At 38.8% G+C, this 18,932-nt stretch overlaps 1 protein-coding gene across 2 annotated transcripts in view; it reads right to left on the bottom strand.

The window, feature by feature from the left end:
* LOC123542307 (multidrug resistance-associated protein 1-like) overlaps nucleotides 1-18,932 on the bottom strand; it is a 127,627-nt gene that overhangs the window by 29,387 nt on the left and 79,308 nt on the right. For both annotated transcript variants that reach the window (XM_053532148.1, XM_053532147.1), the window contains 10 exons: nucleotides 11,780-11,864; nucleotides 9,231-9,315; nucleotides 6,767-6,893; nucleotides 5,829-6,005; nucleotides 5,199-5,366; nucleotides 3,769-3,955; nucleotides 3,274-3,385; nucleotides 2,312-2,438; nucleotides 1,538-1,769; nucleotides 884-1,028 (listed from right to left, as the gene is read on the bottom strand). In XM_053532148.1, coding sequence (XP_053388123.1) covers nucleotides 884-1,028; nucleotides 1,538-1,769; nucleotides 2,312-2,438; nucleotides 3,274-3,385; nucleotides 3,769-3,955; nucleotides 5,199-5,366; nucleotides 5,829-6,005; nucleotides 6,767-6,893; nucleotides 9,231-9,315; nucleotides 11,780-11,864 — 1,445 coding nt within the window. The remainder of the gene's footprint in view (nucleotides 1-883; nucleotides 1,029-1,537; nucleotides 1,770-2,311; nucleotides 2,439-3,273; nucleotides 3,386-3,768; nucleotides 3,956-5,198; nucleotides 5,367-5,828; nucleotides 6,006-6,766; nucleotides 6,894-9,230; nucleotides 9,316-11,779; nucleotides 11,865-18,932) is intronic.

An 18,932-nucleotide genomic window follows, 5' to 3' on the forward strand; every position in this document is an offset into this window, starting at 1 on the left:
CTCAATTTTTAGCCTTAGCGGCCCCTAACAGAAGCCAATTGCGCCCATTTGAACAAATGTGAGAGAGAACCTAACGATAATGTTACAGACCCCAAGTTTGACCAAGATCCATCGAGCAGTTCATGAGAAAGTCATTAAAAGCTGTTTCTTTTTCTATTTGAATCACTACCGCCCCATAAAAGGGACCAAGTGCTACCCTTAGAAAACAAAATAGGAGAGGACCTTAAAATTATGCTATAAACTAAGACTGATGAGGCTCCATCTAGAGCTTCATAAGTAATCATTTAAAGGTTTATCTACTTTCTAGCGGCCCCTAAAAGGAGTCATGCCCCCATTATAGCAAGCTTGTTTGGCTTTGGGTTTAACGCCGTTTTTCAATGTAAAAGTAGGCAGCTGTACCAGTACAAACCAACTACCAACTTCCCCACATGAATCAGAGGTAGAGGATGAATGATGTCAGACACAATGTTTTTTATCAAATTGAGCAAGCTTGATAGAGAACCTTAAAATAATGCAACAGACCAAGTTTGATGAAGACCCATCAAGCAGTTCACGAAAAGTACTTAACTTACAGTACCGTACTTTGAAGTATTTTTTTTCTATTTGTAGCTCCAGTAGCCCCTAAAAAGGGCCAAGGACCTTATAATGTTGCTACATACCATCAGGGGAAGAAGTCGTTTAGAGCTTTTTTTCTATATTAAGCTATAGCGGCAAGTGCGTCCATTCGAACATAATTGGGACCTTAAAGTTACAGTGATGCTACAGATCAATTTTGATGAAGATCAATCAAGTGCTCTGGCGGCTCCATAAAGTTCCCTCAGTTTAATAGATTTGGGAGATAACCATCAGTATAACATCAAGCTGACGTGGGAGAGATTGATACCTGTTAAGTATTCTTCCAATAGGAACGCTGTCAAAGAAAGACATAGGCGACCTCATGACACTCATCAACATCTTAGAATGGAGAACTGATGACGCTTGGATCAGTCGATTCAGTGACAGGTAGTACGAAACAAATACAGCCACCCCTAAAATAAGTATAATAACCACGTCAAAACTGTTCTTAATCAATCATTGGAGATTTTGAAACTTTCATTAAAACTAAGTCTCTAAAATGTGTGTATACGTGAACATTTATAACAAAGCCCCCCTCAAAAAAGAAATTCAAGAGGATCATTAGGCCCCAAGTCGTTCAGTAAACATAATTGTAGTTATTTCCATCATATTTTATCGCCTATAAACGCATGATGATACAAGGCACATAAACATGAATGAAAACAAGAAATGGGCAGGGCTACAAGTTATTACAGCATTAGAATTCAGCTCTTTTAACTGCTCAAGATTAATGGCAAATGAAAAACAAGAGCTGTCGGAGGACTATTTAAAAGCCTTGTCAATATAAAAATTCAAAATAATGAAAACGTAGATATAAACAAGAACGGCAAAAATTCTAAGTCGTACACTAGCCCCCTGTACTGTATATTTCAGCAGAAACTGAACATGTGTTTACAGTGTATATAGCACAGATAAAGCTTACCTTGTATTAGGCACATCAGAACATAAACGATCATATATTTTGTTGACTTGTCTGCATATTCATCCAGAACAGCATTGCTTCGGTTTTTCAAGAATGGGTCCTCGGTCCAAAAGGTCAACCAAAACATGGAATAGACCGTCAGCACGTGATAGAACACGAGTAGAAGTACTGATATTAAAGCCACCCATAGTCCCATAGCTTTAAAATAATCAACCAAAACTTCCAATTTCACCTGAAGTGTACAAGAACAATCTTGTGTTTTCGTTTTGTCTTCGTTCTTGTTAAGGAAATAAAGGAATGCATTTTAAGCTATCATAAGTATCCTATAACTTTAATGCATTTGGTTTTTTACCTACCTCTTATTCAACATTTGAGAAACTTTTATATATAATTTATTCCACTACCATTGCTTTGTGTAATTTCTAACTACATTTTCTGATGTCCTAGGTACTTGCATCTTACCTACATTCGGCTAGACCGGTCGGACGTTCAACTGTTGTTGCGCGACGTGAACGTACGTTTCTAAAACACAAGTCAGATTAGTAAAGACAACTCTGTGAAAGAGACTGTATACTGTGTTTGATAACAATCTGATTAATGTTCAAGGTGAACCTAATGCGCAGCGAATTTAGAAAAAAAATGATTTGAATCAAATTGTGTTTTGTTAAAAACTGAACAAATGGATTCGTTTGTGTAGCATCTATATGCCAGTATCGCGAGTTTCGCGAGTTTCTCGGTCATTTGCAAAAAAAATGTTATGTCATGTTTAGTTACCGATCCTTCTTGGACGACTTCTTCTGTTGTCAAGCGTTTTATGTTTTGTGTTGTCATGGAAATTTGTGTAGATGGCATTCTGCTCATTGACATACTCGATAAATTCCTTCTACGGTCTCTCTTCTTTCTTCAATATACAACATTAACAAAAACAAATTAAAGAACATGTATGAAAAGTTGCAGCAATAATATAAAAACAAAAGGTGCCAGAGAACTGCAAAGCTAGTAATACCAAAATAAATGCTAAATCATCAAAATATGGCTAATAATCTACCATTTAACCAAACAGATTCTACTTATTGCAAAAAAAATCACCATTATTTTCGACCGACATAGCTCTTTATATTAGATCTATTTATGAAGTAACGATCTTTTCAGAACTGTTACGGATTTATTACGGATTTTTACGGATATATTATCCGTGGCAAAATTTTGAGCATGTTCAAAACTTTGCACACTTGCCCCCGGATGCCCCTGATTTTGAACGGATACACCGGATGACTTACGAATGAGTTAGGAGTTCTACGGATGCGTTACGGATGCTATCCGGAACTCATTCGCAAGCCCATCCGGGGCAGTGTGATTGTAGCTTAATGAATATAACATTTTCATACTGTATAGCAATTTAGTTAAATTTCAAATATCTGGAGAAATGGATTCCATGCAACAGCGGGCATACTGATCAAACAACACTGTCTATGACGGCTAATGAAGCAGACGGTGCTCAATTTAAAACTGTTTTATTCATGATGCGTCGACTCACGTTTCTGTTAGGAACGTTAAAATACCTTATATTCACAATGCTTCGCTTTAATAAGTTTTTTCGAGTTTAAATAATTATAATTAGAAATTGTCATCTAAACCTTAATTTACTGACATACAAAAAATTTGCTATAGATTATGGTTCAGATTAATCTGATTTCCTTCGTTGCGCTCCGTTTTTGCAAAAAATGATAGTTTACTTTTGCCTTTTGCCTTTGACCCTTGACGCTGTGTCCTCGGACGAGTTTCCGTCAGCTCCCTCTGACGTCACAGACTCGATCTGCTCAATCATATTCTCCCGTATCCACTGTACTGAAATACAAACAACGTGACTTGTGTATGGTTCTGTGCTTCCACCAGCAACATGGTTATCCTGACAATTTGTTTCTTAAGTAACCCAAAGTTGAATCAAATAAAAACTTACTTCATGTATTGGCTCGCATGTACTCGTACATAACATATTTCCGGAAATTCTTTCATGTTTGTGTTAGTGACATTTGTAGAAGAAAAAAACTTCTTGAGATTCTTTCAATCACGGTACTCTTTGAGAAACATAACAAAACATAAACATATGCATAGGTGAAGACTAAGTAAATAAACACGGATCGTTAACGTTTTCTGCATCCCTTTTAGAAGGAATGCAAATAAATCTGCGCTAATAAACATACACGGAAAAGACTAAACAGATAACTTACTTTCAGGATCGTCACAGTCTTCAGCAGCCTCGTTCTGAAGGTTTTGTAGAAGGAATTGGGCAAACGGTCCATTGTGTAACATTAACTCGTCGTAAGTTCCACATTCCGATATTTTTCCTTCATTCATCACAATGATGTTGTCGACCAGAGGTAACCAGTGGATAGTATGTGTGACAAGGATTCTCGTCTAAAAATGGAAACGGGTTGCATAAGAAACTTATGAAATTCAAAGCTCTAAAGAAAAAGTCTATGAATACAGCGTTTTTATATTGATACATGTCGCCTAAAACTTACCAAAACAATTTCAAAAGAATCATGTACCTAGCGGACTGGGTAATGGCCAATCGTTCCGAGGATTGCGTTCTCAAATACCGCTAGATTCATCACATTAAGTCCTATTAAGCTTTCTCAATACTAAATATCAACTCTTTCAAGGCACCAAATAAAATACCGATGTGAGAATATTAGAATACAAGTATCTAATATAAAAATATCTTAAAATTTCTAGAATCGATTTAACTACAGTGTCAATAGTAAGACCATGATTCTTTCTACCAACTTCCACTTTAAAGAACTGTCTCGATAGCCTAGAGGCAGAGCGTCCGCTTTGAATACGGGACGTCGTGTAGGGTTCGATCCCCGGCCGCGTCATACCAAAGACGTAAAAAATGGTACCAACAGCTCCCTTGCTTGGCGCTCAGCAATAAAGAAGGGAAACCGTACTCTCGTGGCGACGGATTCCATCATGAATGATGTGTAGAGAGTGATTAATATAAGTTGTAGAACTTCCTTCACAATCGACCTAAAATAAATTATTCTATTCCTGTTTTATCTATCTAATCGTGAACGTTCATTTGCAACACGTGACCGTACAATATATTACCTTATTGGGCGCACGTGCGTACAAAAAAAAAACCCTGTATTTTTTCCATATTTGGACGGTTCAGAAAGCCCCATGTTAAACATGCGATTAAGCCCGAAATGTGTGGAAATTTTCCGAATGTAAATCGGGTGAAGTAGGCGCTCTATGTACAGAGTTTGATTATGCGTCTGTATAATATATATTTGCACTCATACCAAGCTGGAGGCAGAAATACAATACTAGTATTCAGTGAAGCATTTTTAATTTAAAATAAAACAGATATAGAATAAAAAGGTTATTTAACATTGTACTGTACAATACGAGCCGTTAGTCTCGTCCAATATGATTTTCTCAGCTGGGTACTCCAAATATATCTCCGTATTGTACAGAAAAATGTAAAATAACCTAATATTATACAATATTATACAGACTCTTCCTCCACCGTCAAAAGCTGGAAAATCGCCATATGACCTATGAGAGTCGGCGTGATGTTAAACCAAACCAAACAATAAATCACTATGTTGCCAAGTCTATATATAATATGATAGACGTAACACTCTACACATACTTTATTTTTAAGCATCCCACTATTTCCTATGACGTTCTTGAATAAATCCTTTCCTACATGAGCGTCAACAGCGGACAACGGGTCGTCAAGGAAGTAAATATCAGCGTTGCTATATACAGCACGTGCCACGCTGATCCTCTGCTTTTGTCCACCGCTAATGTTTGTACCCTATATCAAATACATAAAACGGGAATGTCACCTAGATGAATTTGAGGAAACGAAAACGAAAAAATTGGAACGATATGTCTCTGGAGTAGTCAAACATCGAAGTTTTCGAGTACATTTGCGCACGTGCGTGTGTTCTTCCCTATGGTGCAATGAAACTAAATAATATGCTTGTAACAAATGGCACATATGAAGTTTAGTTATATAAGTAAACCGGCGTGAGGTTTGTATTACAGTTATGTTTTCACAAGTACGGATATATGTGATATCGCTAACGAAGTTACATTTTACGGATATATGTGATATCGCTAACTAAGTTACCTTTTCACCAACAAGTACGGATATATGTTATATTGCTAACGAAGTTACCTTTTCGTTAACAAGTACGGATATATGTGATATCGCTAACGAAGTTGCCTTTTCGCCAACAAGCACGGATATATGTGATATCGCTAACGAAGTTACCTTTTCACCAATTTCAGTTTTATCTCCACCATCCAGCATCTCCAGGTCGGATTTCAGTGAGCAATTTTCTATCACTTTCCAGTATTTGCTATGGTTATAATGTCTTCCAAACAGAATATTGTCACGTAGTGTCATGTTCTGAATCCATGCTTCCTGTGGTACATACGCGACAGAACCCTAAAATAACGATTAATACAGTATCTTGTCGACAGAACCCTAAAATAACGATTAATACAGTATCTTGACGACAGAACCCTAAAATAACGATTAATACAGTATCTTGACGACAGAACCCTAAAATAACGATTAATACAGTATCTTGACGACAGAACCCTAAAATAACGGTTAATACAGTATCTTGACGACAGAACCCTAAAATAACGGTTAATACAGTATCTTGACGACAGAACCCTAAACTGACGGTTAATATGGTGAGCAGATTATAGAACGCTGTAACAACCAATAACGATTGAACTCTAAAATAATACTAAACAGTCATGGTGAACAGACCACAGAATGCCATTACAACGACTTATACGGTAAGACCCTATTATACCTCACATAAAAGCTCAATGCAAATTTCCCATTAGTCTAACTTGTATAATATATCATATTCCCCACTTAAGTTTTCTGATATGACCAGTAATATAATACCATATGCGTAACAGCGCTATTTTGCTTTTCTGCGCATATGATAAGTTTCCATATCTCCCGGTGGATGATATGATACTTTCAACGGGCGCTTATAAATTTCAGGATTAAATTATTTTTAGAGATAAAACCGATGTGTTAATATCACCGTTTGCAATTCATTATGCCATATATGCCATGTTTGTCCTAATGGGCGACTTAGTCAATGGAATTATACTTAATAAACATGAAAGTATGCAAAACAAAAGTGTCTTATACATTCCCGGGAACACTAGGAGCTCACAAACCTTTATTTGTGTGTAGCCACCCAATCTTCGCATCTCGCCAAGAATCGCGGATATCAACGAAGATTTTCCCGAGCCACAGTATCCGACCACAGCAATTAGCTGGCCAGCTCGAACTTTCAGATTAATTCTGAAACCGAATCAGAAAAAAATACTCAGGCTATTTAAATACATGAAGTCCAGAAATATTATTCTACGTTCAGAAAATATTTCTATATATACAAAAAACTGTTGTCAAAGGATATGCATAATTTACGCAAGTATTTCCCGCGATGACTGTTATTATTACAAAATGTTTGTAAGTTTGTTAATAATAGGTCATATGACGACTTTGTTATTACTAGCACTTCGTGTCACTGTATGTTCATATGATGCTTAAGTTATAATAATAATAATAATGAAAATAACTTTACTTAAATAGGATAGCATAGGCCTATTTGGCTATAGCAGTCTAACATTATGGTCATCAGACTTTTTTTGCGCGCGGAGATGGGGAGAGGGGAGAAGGGAGAGGGGGGAGGGGGAATAAAACCAAAATAAACCAAAGGAGCAAAACTTCACTTACTGAACAACATTACTGCAGCGTTTCATATAGCAATTGATGCAAGTTTTAAAATAAAAAACAAAAGCTGTCACTAATGGTGGCAAATGCCCCCGCAGCACCTTGACCTTTGACCTGGTGACCCCAAAGTCAGTAGGGGTGGTGTACTCAATAAGTACTATCAGCAGGTGAAGTTTGAAGGTCCTGGGTGAAGTGGTTCGCATGTAAAATGCCTTCATGCAAAAAGTTAACGTTGGCCCTGTGACCTTGACCTTTGACCTGGTGACCCCAAAGTCAGTAGGGTTGGTGTAGTTCTATCAGCAGGTAAAGTTTGAAGGTCCTGGGTGAAGTGGTTCGCGAGTAAAGTGCCTTCATGCAAAACGTTAACGTTGGCCCCTGTGACCCTGACCTTTGACCTGGTGACTCCAAAGTTAGTAGGAGTGGTGTACTCAATAAGTACTATCAGCACGTGAAGTTTGAAGGTCCTGGATGAAGTGGTTCGCGAGTAAAGTGCCTTCATGCAAAAAGTTAACGTTGGCCCCTGTGACCTTGACCTTTGACCTGGTGACCCCAAAGTCAGTAGGGGTGGTGTACTCAATAAGTACTATGAACACGTGAAGTTTGAAGGTCCTGGGTGCAGTGGTTCGCATGTAAAGTGCCTTCATGCAAAAAGTTAACGTTGGCCCTGTGACCTTGACCTTTGACCTGGTAACCCCAAAGTCAGTAGGGTTAGTGTACTCATAAAGTACTATCAGCAGTAAAGTTTGAAGGTCCTGGGTGAAGTGGTTCGCGAGTAAAGTGCCTTCATGCAAAAAGTTAACGTTGGCCCCTGTGACCTTGACCTTTGACCTGGTGACTCCAAAGTTAGTAGGAGTGGTGTACTCAATAAGTACTATCAGCACGTGAAGTTTGAAGGTCCTGGGTGAAGTGGTTCGCGAGTAAAGTGCCTTCATGCAAAAAGTTAACGTTGGCCTCTGTGACCTTGACCTTTGACCTGTTAATCCCAAAGTCAGTAGGGTTAGTGTACTCATAAAGTACTATCAGCATGTAAAGTTTGAAGGTCCTGGGTGAAGTGGTTCGCATGTAAAGTGCCTTCATGCAAAAAATTAACGTTGGCCCCTGTGACCTTGACCTTTGACCTGGTGACTCCAAAGTTAGTAGGAGTGGTGTACTCAATACGTACTATCAGCATGTGAAGTTTGAAGGTCCTGGGTGAAGTGGTTCGCGAGTAAAGTGCCTTCATGCAAAAAGTTAACGTTGGCCCCTGTGACCTTGACATTTGACCTGGTGATCCCAAAGTCAGTAGGGGTGGTGTACTTAATAAGTACTATCAGCACGTGAAGTTTGAAGGTCTTGGGTGCAGTGGATCGCAAGTAAAAGGCCTTTATGCAAAAAGTTAACGTTGGCCCCTGTGACCTTGACCTTTGACCTGGTGACCCCAAAGTCAATAGGGGTGGTATACTCAAGTACTATCAGCACGTGAAGTTTGAAGGTCCTGGATGCAGTGATTCGCGAGTAAAGTGCCTTCATGCAAAAAGTTAACGTTGTGACGAACGAACGGACGGACAGTTGAAAACTAATATGCCACCCTTCGGGGGCATAAAAGGGCTGAGTGAAATCCCAAACAATTTTGACAAATCGGGATAAACAGAACACTCTTGGTAGACTGTCGCCCAATGGACATTTCTTTGCAATTATTTCAAAATCATCAGTAAAACGATTTAGGAAATGTTGTTTGGCGACAGTTTGTAAGCAGCTCAAAGAAAATTCAATCTGAACAAATTTGCTATGAATAAAGTTATGGCATATTGAAAATTTGTCGCTATAATTTCTAAGTCCAAGTTTCAGTCTTAAAATGTTGATGCGAGGGGACCCAGAGCATATGACCTCCGTGTTCTAAATATAAAGCAAACCATCTGCTCTTACCTTGACAAGCATTGGTCCGCGTCTTCGCTGTCCCAGGTAAATGTGCCATCCCTAACATACACGCTATAATCTGGATGCAAAGTTCCTACATCATAAACGTATGTATTATAAAAAAAAAGAATATTTTCTAGATAACTCTATCTCAGCCGTGCTATCCCCTCACTTTTTCTCCGACGTGCTATCCCCTCACTTAGACGCATCGCCTCACACTGTCCCAGACGCGCCATCACATCACTCTGTCTCACACGCGTCATCTCTTTCTGTCTCAGACACGTCATAGCACTCTTTCTAAGACGCGTCATCTCCTCGCTCTATACGTGTAAACCTCTCAGTCTATCTCAGATGCGACAATCCCTCACTCTTTCTCATACGCACCACAACACTCTACCTCTGATGCGCCATCTCTTCGCTCTGTTTCAGACGAGCCATCTCCTTATTCTGTCTTTAACGCAACATTTACTCTTTTATCTCAGACAGGTCATCTCCTCATTCCTTCTCAGACGCATCATCTAGTTACTCTGTCTGAGACATGCCACCTCCTCACTGTGTTCTCAATCTGTCCCAGAGACACTATCCTCCCACTTTGCACGATTTCCTCAATCTATCCCAAAAACACAATTTCCTCATTCTGTCTCAGACGCACGATTTCCTCAATCTATCTAAGACAGGTCATCTCCTCACTCTATATCAAATATTCAATCTCTTCACTTTGTCTCAGACTGACCATTTCCTTACTCTGTCTTTAACACACCGTCTACTAACTGTGTCACCCACGGGCCATCTCCTCGGTCTGTCTTAAAAGTATCATTTACTCTGTCTCAGACGGCAGTCTCCACACTTTGTCTGTAACGTGTCATCTCATTACTCTTCTCAGTCTTGTAATCTTCTCACTCTGCCTCAGACGGGCAATCTCCTCACTCTGTATCAGACACACCTACCCCTCACTCTGTTTCAGACACATGTACCTACCCCTCACCCTGTTGCAGACGCACTATTCTCTCATTCAGTCTCCGACAAGGGTATCCCCTCACACTGTCGCAGACGCATTATTTTATCACACTGTCTCAGGCGCACTTTCCCCTCACACTGTCTCAGACACGCTATCTCCTCACATTGTCTCAGACACATTATCTCCTCACACTGTATCAGACGCACTTTCCCCCACACTGTCTCAGACGCACTATCTCCTCACACTGTCTCAGACACGCTATCCTCTCACACTGTCTCAACGCACTATCTCCTCACACTGTCTCAGACGCATTATCTCTTCACTGTCTCAGACGCACTATCTCTTAACACTGTCTCAGACGCACTATCTCCTCACACTGTCTCAGACACGCTATCCCCTCACACTGTCTCAGACACAGTATCTCTTCACTCTGTCTCAGATGCATTATCTCTTCACTGTGTCAGACGCACTATCTCTTCACACTGTCTCAGACGCACTATCTCCTCACACTGTCTCAGACACGCTATCTCCTCACACTGTTTCAGACACGCTATCCCCTCACACAGTCTCAACGCATTATCTCCTCACTCTGTCTCAGATGCATTATCTCTTAACTGTCTCAGACGCACTATGTGCTCACTCTGTCTCAGACGCACTATCTCCTCACACTGTCTCAGACACGCTATCCCCTCACACTGTCTCAGACGCACTATCTCCTCACACTGTCTCAGACACGCTATCCCCTCACACTGTCTCAACGCACTATCTCCTTACACTGTCTTAGACGCATTATCTCCTCACTCTGTCTCAGATGCATTATCTCCTCACTCTGTCTCAGACACGCTATCCCCTCACACTGTCTCAACGCACTATCTCCTCACACTGTATCAGACGCACTTTCTCCTCACACTGTCTTAGACGCACTATCTGCTCACTCTGTCTCAGACGCACTATCTCCTCACACTGTCTCAGACACGCTATCCCCTCACACTGTCTCAGATGCACTATCCCCTCACACTGTCTCAACGCACTATCTCCTTACACTGTCTTAGACGCATTATCTCCTCACTCTGTCTCAGATGCATTATCTCCTCACTCTGTCTCAGACACGCTATCCCCTCACACTGTCTCAACGCACTATCTCCTCACACTGTCTCAGACGCATTATCTCCTCACTCTGTCTCAGACACGCTATCCCCTCACTCTGTCTCAAAGCACTATCTCCTCACACTGTCTCAGACGCATTATCTCCTCACTCTGTCTCAGATGCATTATCTCCTCACTTTGTCTCAGACGTAATATCTCCTCACTCTGTCTCAGATGCATTATCTCCTCACTCTGTCTCAGATGCATTATCTCTTCACTGTCTCAGACGCACTATTTCCTCACACTGTCTCAGACGCACCATCTACTTTCTCTGTATCAGACGCGCTATCCTTGAACTTTGTCTCAGATGCCTTCACATTTATTCAAAGCACACTTCTTTGACCATCCTGATCCAAGATGATGCATAAATAACAGCAATATTTATAATAGTTTTGTCAACTAGTGTAGACTACTTATACATTTTAATCCGGTACTAAAATTAAAATGTGTTTACCTGCAGGTTTTAACAGGGTAATTTCAGCATCGTCCACATCAGAGCAACACAAAAAATCTTCTACTCTCTTTAATGATACATATGCCTGAAATCATAAAAAACGCGTTTGAATCCTGTTTAACAAATAATTTTACTTAGCTTTGTTCCGACTTCATGTATAATGAACGGCAGAATGAAATCGGCAAATTCATGAACTGCTCTAGTGATTTGCGGTGCCAGTCATATTCTGTCAGCAACATGGTTAATTCATTTATTTTCAAAATAATGTTTTTTTTTACTACATGCCAGCGTCGTCGTAACGGTGGCACTCGGTGCCTTTCCTTATGCGGTTCATACAATTAGCATTACTAAGACGTACTGATATGGATTTGATGTATCTTATGTCTTTGGTCACTATGGGAGAAAACGTGTTTTGGTTATTGTTTTTTACTGGTTGTATGAAAACTTTCAGGGACATATGGGTAGGTTTAGCTTGAAAGCCCCCCCCCCCCCCCCCCCCCCTCCCCTATTCCATCTCCCAACCTTTGAATTCGCTCCTACGCCACTAAAATGTTTTAGTAATAATAGATGTAGACTGAAAGTGTATCAAAACAACTTAAGTATGAATAGGACATAATTCATGAAATATTTCCGCAAGAGTAGTAACATAATTTAAAGTTTTAACAAATCAGTCTAGCATAAAACTGCTGTTTTGTCGTTTTCAATGGGTCTTTTAACTGAAGAGTAAATGTGTGTTAACGAAGAGATTCTCGCACACATGCGCTGTTAACACACCTTTTTTCATAGCGCAAACGTATTAATAATTCAAAAGCTGTCATTCCCGCTCATTTCATAGAAATTTAATGACGTTGATGGACAATATATCCATCTTTTTAGCTTTTTTACACGCTTTATGCTAGAATAGCGTTAACGCATCTTTCTTGGTATGACATTATGTAGAATCCCTAGGAATACGTCGGTACCCTCGCCCTACCGGGCTCTGGCACCAACCAATCCCTGAAGATTCTGCAGATATTATAACACGAAAAAACAAGAGGACCATGATGGTCCTGAATCGCTCACCTGCTCCCACATGACCCAGTTTCGAGTATGACGTCGTTTTTTCTATTATTTGACAAAGTGACCTAGTTTTTGAGCTCATGTGACCCAGTTTTGAACTTGACCTAGATATCATCAAGATAAAAATTCTGACCAATTTTCATGAAGATCCATTGAAAAATATGGCCTCTAGAGAGGTCACAAGGTTTTTCTATTATTTGACCTATTGACCTAGTTTTCGAAGGTAAATGACCCTGTTTTAAACTTGACCTAGATATCATCACAGTAAAAATTCTCACTAATTTTCATGAAGATCTATTGAAAAATATGGCCTCTAGAGATGTCACAAGGTTTTCCTATTTTTATACCTACTGGCCTACTTCTTGACCGCACGTGACCCAGTTTAAAAACTGACCTAGATATCATCAAGGTGAACATTCAGACCAATTTTCATGAAGATCCATTGAAAAATATGGCCTCTAGAGAGGTCAAAAGATTTTTCTAATTTTAGACCTACTGACCTAGTTTTTGACCGCAGTTGAATGACCGCAGTTGACCCAATTTCAAACTTGACCTAGATATCATCAAGATGAACATTCAGAACAACTTTCATACAGATCCCATGAAAAATATGGCCTCTATAGAGGCCAAAATGCTTTTTTATTATTTGACCTACTGACCTAGTTTTTGATGGCACGTGGCCCAGTTTCAAACTTGACCTAGATATCATCAAGGTGAACATTCTGACCAATTATCATGAAGATCCATTCAAGGGTATGGCCTTTAGAGAGGTCACAAGGTTTTTCTATTTTAAGACCTACTGACCTAGTTTTTGATTGCAGTTGACCCAGTTTCAAACTTGACCTATATATAATCAAGATGAACATTCAGACCAACTTTCGTACAGATCCCATGAAAAATATGGCCTCTAGAGAGGTCAAAACGTTTTTTTCATTATTGACCTACTGACCTACTTTTGACAGCACGTGACCCACTTTCTAATATGACCTAGATATCATCAAGATGAACATTCTGTAATTTTTATGAAGATCCATTCACAAGTATGGCCTCTAGAGAGGTCACAATGTTTTTCTATTTTTAGACCTACTGACCTAGTTTTTGAACGCACATGACCAAGTTTCGAACTTGATCTAGATATCATCAAGATGAACATTCAGACCAACTTTCATACAGATCCCATGAAAAATATGGCCTTTAGAGAGGTCACAAGGTTTTTCTATTATTTGACCTACTGACCTAGTTTTTAACGGCACATGACCCAGTTTTGAACTTGACCTAGATATAATCAAGTTAAACACTCTGACCAAATTTCATGAAGATCTTGTGAAATATATGGCCTCTAGAGAGGTCACAAGGTTTTTCTATTTTTAGACCTACTGACCTAGTTTTTGACCGGACGTGACCCAGTTTCAAACTTGACCTAGATATCATCAAGGTAAACATTCTAACCAATTTTCATGAAGATCTTTTGAAAAATATGGCCTCTAGAGAGGTCACAAGATTTTTCTATTTTTAGACCTACTGACCTAGTTTTTGACCGCACGTGACCCAGTTTCGAACTTGACCTAGATCATTCTGACCAACTTTCATAAAGATCCAATGAAAAATGTGACCTCTAGAGTGGTCACAAGCAAAAGTTAACGCACGCACGGACGCACGGACGAACGATGGATGACGGACGCTGCGCGATCACAAAAGCTCACCTTGTCACTTTGTGACAGGTGAGCTAAAAAAAAAAAAAAACAAGTGTTATCTCTTCAGTTATATTATTATATTAATAACAGTTATTTCAAGTCCTTCCTACATATCACGAAAATCATTGCATGCGAGAACTGCAACGTTACTGTCTTGATTTTAAGATAAAATGTGACAAGCAAAAGTTTGACATGTTAAAATCTTTAAATCGCTTTGAATTTTTTTTATTCATTGGTGAATGTCTCGAACAAACAAGCACATGGACATGTACATTTTATTTTATTATTGTCCATCTATGACGTCGAATGTACATTGCTTTGTCTGCCTAGTTATAAATAGGTTATGTTGGGGCGAGATATGGATGATGGATGTTGTGAAAGTTCAATAAATATTTCGGGTCTGATTGAACATAACCTTTCTAAGCCCGCGAAATATTTAATTCCCGTCATTCCAACAACTCTTGCGCATTCAGTAAACTCTAGAGTGAAAACATTTCAGCGCAAAATTTCACGTTAATGCGTGAAACTGCTAGCTATCACGATAATATGCTGTACATTCCAATGAAGTTAAGTTGTACATTTTTCTGAAAACATTATCGATAAGGATTTGTTCTAGATAGTTCTAATACTTTCTGAAAATATCTAGCTGATAAATGGCAGTTGTGGTCACTTATGCCAACCGTATCAAAATGATAATGTAAATTATCACACTAATATTTCCAGGAAACGTTCTACTGTTGAGATAACCTTTTTAGAAAACTCCGCTTTATCAAGATAATTTTTAAGTATCGCAAGCTACCTATCTCGTAGCAGAGAAATATGGCACCATAAAAAACAAGATCTTGGATAGATATTTCTCTGTTTTAAGGAGCCGTAGCGGACTTTAAAGGATGATGGCTGGGCAAAGGTGATTTTTTTTTAGAAAGCGGACACGAGTGTGGTTCAAATAAGCTTGAATTTTTCATCACAATCGAGCAAACACAAATTAATCAGTATAAACTATATAATTGTATATATAACGCAAAACTAGAAATAGGGTTCGTACGAAAACTTAGCAGCTGGCTTGGGCAACCAAATAATCATGAAACATAATATGTTAACGATGTCATATTTATATACCTTAGTTGTCAGAGACTATATTTGTACTCTACTGGTCAGCAGAAATGCTGGTCAGTGGGTCAATTAGTCCACAGTAACATAATACAGCTGTGTTAATCTGCGTTTAACTGTTTCCACTCCGGACAACCGATGTTTGATAGATAACCTGTCTGATGACTGGTTTATGGTGAATATAAATTCCTACTTGTATAATAAAATTGGCATAAATTCTACATTCTTAATAATTAATCGATACATCTTTGAGCACGCGACGTGTTAAAAATATTATTACCATATGACCATAACATAAGCAATAATAGGGCATATCCAATGCAATAAAGTAAGCCAGCGATTTGTACATTTAATACCTAATCAAGGCCTTCAAGTGGTTTGTCGTCTAATTTATCACGGTTCAGACTTAGGTGCGCAGAACTGAACCACGGGGGCGTTCTAGCCAGAGTGGTTTAATAATATCTCAGCATCTGAACGATGAACCGTGATAAATTGGACAACAAACCACAAGAAGGCCTTGATTGTTTTTGTTCTTATTTTTATAAGTTCACTGAAATATTTTGATAAAAATCATGCTGGGTTTCATTTATCCGAGTAGTAATAAACGGGACGTCATGCGGCAATTTGACGCCATAACTGATGCCATCATTACCGGTTCGCGCGTTAACCGTTGTTTATCACAGATTATACAGAACTTGAACTTCTCCTTTGTATTAACTGGCAATCGAATAGATAGTGTTAGAATGTTGTGTTTAATCTCATTTTCTGTGAATTATCTCAAAAGATTTAGTTGCATCATATTTTGTTGCTAAAATACTATGCCCCAACGATAACTTGATATTTACAAACATGACTATAAATAGATTAAAATGGAACATAGGGAATTCAACATTTTTCAAACATGTCACAATCTAAATATTTCTAGATTTTGCACCAATTACAAATTAGCTCAGTGGTAAAGCATACTGTCCATGTTCAACAGGGTTCAAAACTCAGCATGGACATTTCATTTTTATTTCACTCTTGCATAAAAATTAAGATTCCTTCATGAGCTCTGTGACAACATGACCGAAAGGTATCTAAAGGCGATATGGCGGATCAGAATAGTTTATTAAATATCTAAGATTACCGGTATATTGATTAAATGCATGCACTTAAGCCATGCAAATAATGAACATACTATTGTGTTATATAAAAACATAAAATTATATACAAATACAAACCAAATAAGAAAGAAACAAATATACGGAAGCAAAAATGTAAACGAATAGGAAAAACAAAAAAAAATCTGAAAAAAAAATCCTCATGAGGATTCGAACCCACAAAACGATTTCCTTATATCCAATTGGTGTCTGCATTTTACCTAACTGAGCTATGCTGCCATATACTTAATAGATATTCAAAATGAAAGAAATACTAATATTTGCTTGTCAAGTAATGTGCAAGCATTATGAATAGTTATTTCATCAGTTATCATGAATTAGTCTCGTCCTCGCGTTTCGGCGGGAATCACGTTATCATTGGGGGTTAGTACATATATAACTATATTTATACTGATTATATGGAGCTTAAACAACAGTCAACTAAACTAGATTGCGCCCTAGGTCTTTCCCCATTATAGGGTCGTTTGCAAATGTTAGGTCATGTCTAAATGCATGTAAAACGTTGTGTTTTAGGTTGGCGCACGACGTGCCACATGACACTCGACACTACGCACGACAATGCGACAACACACACAACAATGTGACACAACCCGCGACATTAATGTCATGATATCGTGTTGTATTGTTGTCTGTCGTATCGTGTGTCTAGCGTCGTTTCGCATTTTCGTCCTTCGTGTTCTGTGTCGACCGTATATTTACAATATATTCCACGATATACGACATGAAAACGACGGCGACACTACGAAATTAACGACGTATGACACGACACACAATGCAACTAGACACGCGACACACATTATGCAAGCGACAATATGACACGGCATCGCGACATTAATATTGCGATGTTCCGTGGTATTGACACGAATCGTATCACACTGATGTGCGTCATGTCTCATTGTCGTGTCGTATTGTCACACGTCGTGTCGTGCGCCGTGTCCGCGCATCGTGCGTCGACCTAAAGCATAACCGACGACGTATGAGCTTAACAAAATAACAGTCGGATACACATTCTGGCATCGGTTTATGCGATCAGGTAACAATGGGGTCCTTGATATGATTCCTAAAATTTTACCTGGTGACCTTGTCTTTTAACCCAAGAGGACCAAGCAGTATGAACTCCCCAAGGTATTATTGAGGCAAACAACCTGACTAAGTTTTAGTTAACAGTAAAATATGCTAGTAGCTCACCAGAATGTGTCTGATACTTTTAAATCTGTGGTACCTCTCACTTAGAAAGGTCTAAACAGCTTGGTAAAAGCAACAGTTTATACCTTTGACAATGATGAAAAACTCATGTCATTATTATTACTTTGGTGCGTTTTGTTTGCCTCCCCTTAATATAACACTCGCGAAAAGTTGCAGCACTTTGCAATGATTTTAGGTAAATTTTACCCCATTTTTATCAGCGCAAAGTCAAATACAAATCGTGACAACACAATGTTTACTAGAAAAATGCTATAAATAATTCTTACATGGTCCCAATAAATGCTATTTAAACATATGGCAAAGTATCATGAAGATCAGGTACAAAATTGGCCTTTTAGTGTTAACTGGGTCTTTCTTTGATTTGACATAGTGACCTAAATTCTGGCCTAGATAATTCAGTTTCGAAGTTGACGTAGATTTTATACAGACAAACATGCTGACAAAGTTTTATGAAGATCAAGTAAAAAATGTGGCCTCACACTGTTACCAATGTTTTTCCTGATTTAACCTTTCGGCCTAGTTTTTTACCCCAGGCACCCCAGATTTGAGCTCGACCTAGATTTTATTGAGACAAACATGCTGACAAAGATTTATGCCCATCAAGAGGAAAATGGGGCATGTTACAGTGTAAACAAGGTTTATCTATGATCAGACCTAGTGACCTAGTTCAAGACCTCAGATTACCCAGGTTTGATCTTGACCTAAATTTCATTGAGGCAAACAATCTTTCAAAGTTTTATAAAGATCATGTAGAAAACGTGGCCACTAGAGAGTTAACATGGTTTTCCAATGATTTGTCCCACTGACCCTAGTTCAAAATCTCAGTTAATCCAGTTTTGAACCTGAGCTAAACTTAACAATCTGACAAAGTTTTTACTAAGATCATGTAGAAAATGTGTCCTCTAGAGAGTTAGTATGATT

This window comes from Mercenaria mercenaria, chromosome 19 (assembly GCF_021730395.1).
Source record: "Mercenaria mercenaria strain notata chromosome 19, MADL_Memer_1, whole genome shotgun sequence".
Taxonomy (NCBI): domain Eukaryota; kingdom Metazoa; phylum Mollusca; class Bivalvia; order Venerida; family Veneridae; genus Mercenaria; species Mercenaria mercenaria.